This window comes from Molothrus aeneus, chromosome 4, assembly GCF_037042795.1.
Source record: "Molothrus aeneus isolate 106 chromosome 4, BPBGC_Maene_1.0, whole genome shotgun sequence".
NCBI lineage: Eukaryota > Metazoa > Chordata > Aves > Passeriformes > Icteridae > Molothrus > Molothrus aeneus.
Genome location: NC_089649.1, coordinates 21483789 through 21492983, shown reverse-complemented (window position 1 = coordinate 21492983; position 9195 = coordinate 21483789). Strand labels below are relative to the sequence as shown.

At 43.6% G+C, this 9195-nt stretch overlaps 1 protein-coding gene across 4 annotated transcripts in view; it reads right to left on the bottom strand.

The window, feature by feature from the left end:
- Positions 1 to 5919: 5919 nt before the first annotated feature.
- The window catches only part of GRID2 (glutamate ionotropic receptor delta type subunit 2), a 684189-nt gene continuing 680913 nt past the window's right edge, over positions 5920 to 9195 (bottom strand). The window contains exon 16 of one of the 4 annotated variants that reach the window (XM_066548056.1): positions 5920 to 8679. In XM_066548056.1, the coding sequence (XP_066404153.1) occupies positions 8257 to 8679 (423 nt within the window). In that variant the 3' untranslated portion in view covers positions 5920 to 8256. The remainder of the gene's footprint in view (positions 8680 to 9195) is intronic. The other 3 variants (XR_010783485.1, XR_010783484.1, XM_066548057.1) reach the window with 3 other exon arrangements.

Sequence of the window (9195 nt, the reverse complement as noted above, 5' to 3'; positions counted from 1 at the left end):
AATGGCGGTCTGTGTCCCATTCGCCACGCCCGGGCTCCTCTTTGGAAAGCGCACACAAGAGGTGACAGGGCGCTGGCCCCCGCCATTATGCCGGCGGCATAGCGGCGCGGCCCGCCCGGTTTCCCGGGAAATGGCGCTCCCCGGCCGCCGCGGGACCACCGCGGCCGCGCCCGGCTCCGCGCTGCCCCCTCCCCTGCCCCGGAACGGCGGCCCCGTGAGGGGGGATGGCGAGCGCCTGGCGAGGGGGAGCCGCAAGGCCACTGCCGACGCCCCCGGGGCACTTTTCGGGGACAAGAGCCGCCGGTCCCGTCGAGGCACCGGCGGCACCGAGCACGGACCTGCCGCCGCCGCCGCCGTGAGGGAGCCGGAGGCGGTGCCGCAGCGCCATCGCCCGGGCGGCGCCGGGCAGCGCAGGGCCGGGCCCGCCGCTACAGCTGCCCGGCACTGCCGCTCCCTCAGCGAGGCGCTGCTCTCCTAAACAGCGGCAGCACTGTTCCCCTCCGTATTTCCCCTCTTTTCTTTTTTACTTTCTTTCTTTTTTTTTTTTTGTTTTTTGTTTTGTTTTGTGTTTTGCAAGCGCCCACCATTAACTGAGGAAGATGAAATGCGTGGCAGTGGATGGAGATCTGCACGCAAATGCACCACACCTGCCACTTCTCACGTGGCTTCAACCCGTGAAACAGAAATTCGCGTCTCTGCTCCGGGTTAATTTCTATTTTTACGTTCCAGTGAATTACTGTGTGCCATGAGTAATAATTCACTGGCTGTAAGTTTTGGAAGGAAAAGATGCTTTTATGCGTCAGTACTTATGGAATAAATGTTTAGGATTATTTATGGATATGTTTTTTCAAACAACTCATGTAAGACACAGCAGACTAAATATACATATGGATAGATCTACATTTGTCAGACCATGTAGAAAGTCTTAAAAAGTGAGGACTGCAGTGGTATTTATTGAAGACAATAAATGTGTCTTTCAAAAGTCAGATTTCCAGGTGTATCCCCTCTACTTCTACCTATCTTTTATCTTGATGTAAGAAAAGTAAAGCTCCCTGTGTCCCATATCAGGTCTACTTTCTGTATTGAATAGATGGGCTGACAGGATAATTTTTGAATCATATAAAGGGGTTTGTGGAATTCTGTTTTGTTGGCAGGGAGGAGGTAAGAAAACTTCATCTGCAGTCTCCTAAACCTGGGAGACATAAAACCAATCCAAACAACAGCAGATATAATTCAGAAAGGTCTGTAAAAGTTTGAGCAAGACAAATCATACCAGTGTTGCCTGAGCATTATTTCATAAAGTAACTTGCTTTCCTGTTACACTACATCAATTTCTTGCTGTGTTTGCTGTCACGTCGCAGAGACCATTCCTTAAAAATGTGTCAGATAGAAGGAGTAGCAAGTAACCTCATTATTAGCTTTGTTCACAGTATTTGCTTTCTTTCTCCCGTTCCCCATGTGTAAGCAAAAGAGTTAATTAGTAACAATATGGGTCGGCTGTGATTACTCTTACTGTGGTCCACGGTGAATATTCATATCCAGGGAATATTCAAAACCAAACAAGACCTCCCCACTGTGTGTGTGAAGAAGCATGTCCCTGGCCAGTGGGGGAGGAAGGCAGGCTTACCAGCGGTGGCAGGGCTACAATGCACTCACAGAGCTGCCTGCTCCTCCTTTTTTTTTCTCCTGGCACTTGACAGGGGCATGAGCAAGACTGGCAGAGTGCAGCAAATGTAACATACAAGCCCAAAAAAGTGATTTTTTTTTTTCCAGCCATGCTTTTCGATTTCTAGCAGTTGTATAATATTTACCACCTTCTCACTCCCAGTAAAAATGCTTGTGTCAGGATCTTCTGGCTGTTCTGAGTGGGAGAAGAGGTTTCCTCTGCAATCTAGGGGAGCAAGTGACACCTCTGAGTCCTTCTTTGAGTGGCAACAACAATTAGATTCATGTGGAGCATTTTCCTATATGCAGAAGGAGGGTACGATATTTCCAGTTCAGGAGTACCAGTGTGGTGGACTGGGACACTGCACCCTGTGTATCAAAGCTGCTGCTGCAGCCCCACAAGGAGGGAAAAGTCAGGCAAAGCTCAGCTGACCTATTGGGCAACCAGGTGTGAACCCTCCAGGTAGGCATGTGTGTGTCTGGAGAGATTTTTGTCATGAAATAAATCCTTGTTTCTTTTCTCCTCCTGTTCTCCCCAGCTTGCCAGGGCTCTGGTGCTGGCTCCCAGTGGAGGTGGAAGAGGGGGCACACAAAGAGCTGAAGCAGAGAGAGCAGTGCCAGAGCCCAGCACTGGGTGCTCACCTGGGGGGCTGTAACACGAGGCTCTTGTGGGGCTGTGAAAGCAAACCTGCCTGCTGCACCTCACAGAGGCTGTACCTGCCTGGGTGCCACCAAAGCTGCTCCATCCCTCCTCTTCCTCAGCTGGACAGGTGAGAGAAAATATAATGAAAGGCTCATGGGTTGGGATAAGAACAGAGGAAACCACTCACACATTGCCATTGCTGGGAAAATAGACTTGACTCAGGGGAAGATAAATATAATTTATGTCCAAGCAGATCAAAGTAGGGTAATGAGAAGTAAACCCAGATCTTAAAATGTCTTCCCCCCACCCCTCCTTTATTCCTGGGCTTAACTTTACTCCTGATTTTCCCTACCTTTCTGCCCCTCAGTAGCCCAGAGGGACCAAGAATAGGGGCTGGGGAAGCTCATGGCACATTGTCTCTGCTGCCTCTTCCTCCTCAGGGCAAGACTCCTCACACTCTTCCTGTACTCCAGTGTAGGGTCCCTCCCATCTTCATGAACTCCTCCAGCTGTGTCCCTTCCATGGAATGCAGTCCCCCAGGAACAGACTACTCCAGTGTGGCTCCCCCACAATGTCACAAGTCCTGCCAGCTAACCTGCTCCAGCATGGGCTCCTCTCTCCATGGCTCCTTTCTCCTGACAGAACCTGCCAGGAGTCTGCTGCAGTATGTGCTTCCCACAGCATTCCTTTGGGCATTCATCTGCCGTGCTGTGCTGTTCTCCATGGGCTGCGGGTGGATCTCTGCTCCACCTTGGAGCATTTTCCCCTTATTAACACTGTTATCCCTGAGGCACTAACACCATTAGTCATCTTGTGCAGTGGCAGGTCCCTCTTGGAGCTGGCTGTCATAGGGTCTCTTGGACATGGAGGAAGCTTTGGGCAGCTTCTCGCAGAAGCCATCCTTACAGCACCACCCCCCTGGGCCAAATTCTGGCCACACAAACCCCAGACAGCTCTTTTACTTTACTGCCACGTCAGGTGCTGCAGAGGCCAGAAAAGCAACTTAGGAAAGCACCTGCACCTGGGTGGTTACTTCAGGAGCTTGATGACTCTCTCATGCACCCCCAAACCCTTTAATTAAGTAATGGGCTTGCCTTATAACTTTTATTTTGATTTGGAGGCTCAGCCTTTTAATGGATGATAGCTGGATTTGCAAATAAAGCTGTTGTTAACTTTTGGTTTGGCACTGTGCAGCACTCACTTATCCCATCTTGTGTTGGTGCTTCACCCCCTTAGAACAAAGAAAGGGACACAAATGTTTACTTCTATTTGAGAAAGGGGAAAAATTATCATGCACGGAAAGAAGTGTTGGCCTTACTAGTGCTGGTAGGAATAATTAGCTAGAGAAACACTGAGCTGTGATGTCATGGTGGAGAATTGTCCTGTGCTTGCTGCAGGTAGCTGTCTTTTTCCACTGGTGTGGCAGTTATTGATCCCAGAAAGATTTGTTTTTCCCCTTACAGCAGTGAACTGGTGTCACCCAGTAGTTAATGACTCAACAATTTAGTTTTTCAGCTGTGATTTTTTTTTCTTTTGACAAATGTTGCAGAAATAAATTCTGTAGTATGCACAGAGTATTATACCACTGTATGAATGAGATTGGGCAGGCACAGATTCTGTAAGTTTTGACAGGTAGTATATTTATTTTTATAACTATACCTCTTGAAAAGTATTTTCTTTCTAAATTAAGCTCCTGATTCCCGAAATTTTGAGGCATTGGTAAAATTTTTATGTTTAGGAATTTGTTAAGGTAAGAATCACTTCCCCTGCTCTGACCTTCTTCTTGAGGCTTCTATTTCAGACCTCATGAATGATGCCTTGGGTGAAATATAACAAGCTGATAGATTGTGATGATGTCTTCACAGTAGCCCACTTGCTGTGGATGCAAGTGTTCATGTCCCAGTGTTTATCAAAAATTTTGTTTGTGACTCAGATTAAGGGGGAGAGACTTGGTTTTGACATTTATTTCAAAACAGCTCTGCAGAGTGAAGAGGAAACATTAATTAGTACTGAGAGAGAAATGGTTAAAGCAGGGGTGTGTTTGTGTGATGCCTTTGTTGTTTTGGAGACTATTTTTGTTTTGTTAGCTAAGCCATGAGCATGCACAAAGGAAGCTGGTTTACTTTTCATGTCATCAGCTTTGAGCAGAGTTAAGAAATTAAACTTTTTGGGGGCATTAACCTCCAGTAAGCTGCAATGACCCAGCAAGTGTTCACAGAAAGGATGTTCTCATCAATTCATAGCATCCTACATAAGTAGGAAAGGAAGAGAAAAAGATACTCTGAAAATTCTGGTTTGTTCAGGGAAACAATCCTAGCACTTTTTTTGGTGAAGTCAAGAGAGAGACACAGGGGACTTTGGCACTGGTCGTGCTGCAGCTGTGTCCCTCAGGGCTGCAATCATTCACTTGGTTGGCTCAGCAGAACTATTTATCTCCAGGTATTCACTGCTGGTCAATAGAAACATCTTTCTAGGTGATTCTTTGAAATCAGATAAACGTGTTTTCTTCCACTACTTCACTTTTTGTTTGTAGCTGGTATCTCAAAAAGGTCATATAACTTCAGATACCATGCAAACAACTCATTTCTATAAACAGCTGGCCTGTATCTCCAGTGAAGCTACTGCAGCAGAAGCCCTTGACAGTCTTTAACACTATCACTTCCCTGGAATTTGTTTGAAAAGAAAGGGAAGTGTCACATAGGGTTCACCATGATGTAGCCCATTATAGAGACTACATCTGGCATATCTGTAAAACTACCTAGCTCTAGAGGTGTGTCTGTGAGTGTGTCCCCTGACTCAGGGGAAGATAAATACAATTTATGTCCAATCAGATCAAAGTAGGGTAATGAGAAGTAAACCCAGATCTTAAAATGTCTTCCCTGTTTGGGAATATAATGTTGCTTCTACTTAGGTGAATGATCTCCTGAATGCCTGCTAAGCCTAACAGAAAATTGTAACAGATGAGGAATATTATTTAAGTGAATAAAACACATTGAATGTAAAAAGGCAGGAGATAAACTTTGGATGCGCAAGTTAAATTGTCATGGCTGATGTTATTGCAGCACAGCTTGCTAATGACTAGGTCATTAGTTTAAAATGTTAATGAAACTTAGAGAGAGACTGAGAAAGCCATCATGAATGAAATATGGCCTACCTTCTCTCACCCTAAAACTTTTGTTTTAGGCAATATCTGCCCAGTACCAGAGAAAATTAACCTCTGTGCAAATAAAGATGGCAAAAAGTGATTCTATAAAAATAAAGGCCATGCTCCAAGAAAACTCCTACATTATACGAAAACAGATGAAAGTGGGATGCAGTATTTCTAAAAATGATGTCCTGTACATGTCAGTGCTAAGGAGCTCTAAACTTATTCTCCAAAATGCTGTTCATAAATGCTCTCTGAACTCTAAGCCTGACATTGATAAACATGGTCAACCTTGGTGTTTTCCATAGATGTTCTTCACTGAGCTGACTCACAGCAGCTGAGGAGCTCATCCCATCTCCATGGGCTAAAACCCTTCAGTAGCAGTGCAGCAAATCCACGAGTACATTGCCTTGCCACAGGCTGAAAATCCCACAGCACTCAGCAATTGCACAGGAGGAAACGCAAGTTTAGAAAACAATTTTATTAGACAAATTATTTAGACAAATTATACACAGAAAGCTCTGCCACTTGTAACTGAGGCCTCCAAAAAGTGTTTTGTGTATCTGTATAATAGGCAACACATCAAAATAGGCCTATTTTAAATATCGTACATGGTTAACAGGTTTTTTAATAGCTAAAATCACTGCAACATCTGGTATGTCCCTACGTAGCTTGTTGGAAAGAAATTTTCTTTTTTTTTTCTTTTCTCTTTTTTCTTTTACTCTGAAGTGTGGATGAGTTCATGAATGTTACAAGGGGGAAGCAAGTTGTGCATGCTTTTAGACACTTGCTACCCTGGAAACAAAATGGCCTTTTGCACGATAAGAATTCGTTCTGCCTTACACAGTAGACAATATTTGAAGATTTAGTACAAAAAACAGTGACAGTACAAGATGCTCCCCCAGAACAGAATTAGCATCAAAATAGAATAGATCTGAAGAATATAACTTTTAATTTATCCTAAAGCAAATCACATAGGCTGATTCCTATTAATCTTAGCCAAAGAATGAGTTAGATTAAAATAAGTGTATGGTTGCATTAAAAAGAAAACCAAACCAAAAAACTCACAGGATAAACTGCTTGCTTTCTACTTAACCGCATTTTTAGTTTAAGGATTACAAATTGAAAGCTCTTCCTACATTTCTAACAGGTAACAGTGTTACTTGAAAAAGCTGGTGCCAAAGTGGGCACCGGTTTTGCTCTCACTGCTGTTCTTTTTCTTGCTTTATACAGTTGGCACTAATGTAAAAAATACATAGCTCCTCTAAATCTAACTTAACATAGAAAGGGTTAAACTGGGTGCCTGTTCATATTTTTTCCCCTTAGAACAATACGTGATTATAATTAAGGCCACATCTGTGTATCTTGAGGGCTTTTTTTTTCCTCCACTCATGCCATTATTGTATTGATTAACTGTGCTGACTTGGAAAAGGATTTATTGACCTTTGATCCATGTTTAACTGCTCTAGAGCTATATCAGTTGTTCACGAACATGGTATACCTAAGAGAGAGTTCCATTTGTTTAGTTAATTAAAAGGAAAATTATCAAGATTAGCCTTATAGAATGCTCAAAAGCCAATGCAAAACCTAACCAAAGGAGTTACATCTAGGTACAAATGTTAAATTGCCCTGGATGCTCTAATAGAAAAGTATAAAATATGCTCTGTTGGCAAACGATGCAAGTCAGAATAATGTTAAAGCAACCTGTCTTTTCTAAATGAAAAGACACCCTGCACTGTACATCTCTCTGTATACAACACATTTTTACTAAAGCTTTATTAAATGAATTGCAATAGCAACGGCTGCCATTTTATAGCTATATATACATGTGTATATATATATATATACACATACATGTGTGTATATATGTGTGTATATATATATGTGTGTGTATGAGATATTAATTTATTTAACACAACAGAGGCTTCTGCCATATGATACAGTTTACTGTACATAAGAAAAACTTTTAACACTGTACAATCACATAAAGGTCATATGCACTGTTGCAGTGCAAAAGTAGATTTAACTGTAGTCTTTACTGGCATAGTAATGGCTTTTTGTAATCCTACAAAATTGCATTCTTATATTATGGGGCCTAAATGATCTTTAAACTTCATTTGTTTTCCTTTCTTTTTTTTTTCCTGTTTTTTTTTTTTTTGTCTTTTTACCTTTTTTTTTTAATTTTCCATTTTTCAAACTGCAGGGTTTGCCTTTGGTCCACAGTTAAAAGGACGCACAGCAGTGGAGCGCTGACTGGATGCAGCAGAGTACATGAAAAATACTTCAGTTATTGCAATTATAGTAAGAAAAGGCAGTGGGGGAGGAGGAGCAAATGCCCTTCTGTAAAGTAATCCTCAGGGTATTCCTATGCATCAATCGCTGGTTGCTTCCTATATTTAAAGTATATGAAAAGCCTGAAGTAACCAAAACCTAACATGGTGATAAACCGAAGAATAAGTGATTCAAGTAGTACAGAGAATAAGGGGAGGCAGAAGAAACCAGACTGTGAAAGCAGAGAAGAGGAGGAGGAAGAGTTGCTACTAATAATTCTGATTCTTAAATAAAATAAAGGAAAAAAAAAAACCAAAAAAAACCAAAACCCAGAACAACCTCTGAAGAGAAAATAACCCTCAAACAAAACAAAACAAAACAAAAACCAAAAAACCAACCCAAACCACAGCCCTCAAAACCCAAAAATAAGGAAAAGAAGAAAGGTTACATCCATGTTAGTCCCACAATATTACAGCTGCTCCTTGCAAAGGGAGTCCTAAATAAGAAACAGTGAAGAAACTCGTTCTGATGCTCAGATGGAGGTGCCTCGGTCTGGGTCGCTACCAATATTCAGGCCCAGGGTGGGAGTTGGTTGGTAAGGGATAGATGACATTGTTTTGATGGGGCTTCTGAAAAAGCCCCCGTTGGGTGCCCTGTGCCTGAAAGGGCCAGTTCGGTGCTCGGGCACGCTGCCGAAGGAGAATCCCGAGGCGGCTTTAGCAGACAGCGTGCGGCTCAGAGTCTGGATCTGCTCTGGTATGAAGGTGGTTGTGGTGATATGAGTGTTCCTGAAGTCACTGATTTGCTCCAGTGCCTGACGTGTGGGTAAAGTGTCAATGTCCAGCGGGGTCAAGTCAATCGATGAGGTGGAGAACTGTTTATGGGGACTGTCGTCGTCTGTGCAGAGGCTGTTCACGCGCCTGTGGAGGTGCTCCAGGTCGATCTCCTTGTCATCCTAGGGAATGAGAAAAACAAGAGGCACCACTCACCATCGCCATTTGTGCTGGGCTGAAGTTTCACAGGGTGATCAGCACTGCTCGGGGAGCGCAAGGCACAACTGACTAGAGCTGGCTCTTGGCTGACGGTGTCCTGAGTGTCACCAGCGAGCTCCCCCACTGCCTAAAGCCAGATGGGCAAAGCCAAACTGAGGCAGACCCTTACACCACAGCTACCTTCAAACCCTGGATCCAAACAACAAAACTCAAAGCAGCACTGGTGGATTTTCAGGAAAAGGCAAGCTCGGAGCTAGGTGGGTTAGACTAGCAACAGCTGAATAAAAGTAAACTGCATAATCTCAAATGCCTGGAATGATGCCAGTTCTTCAACTCCGCAATGAGAACTAAATTTGGATGTCAACATGGGAGGCTCTGAGGGATCAGGTTGCCATCTTTGTCATCCTCTCAGGGTTAAAGGAAGGGCTAGAAACTTCTCAGGTTCCTTTTTGCCTTTGTAATGTAAATTGTGGTACAGA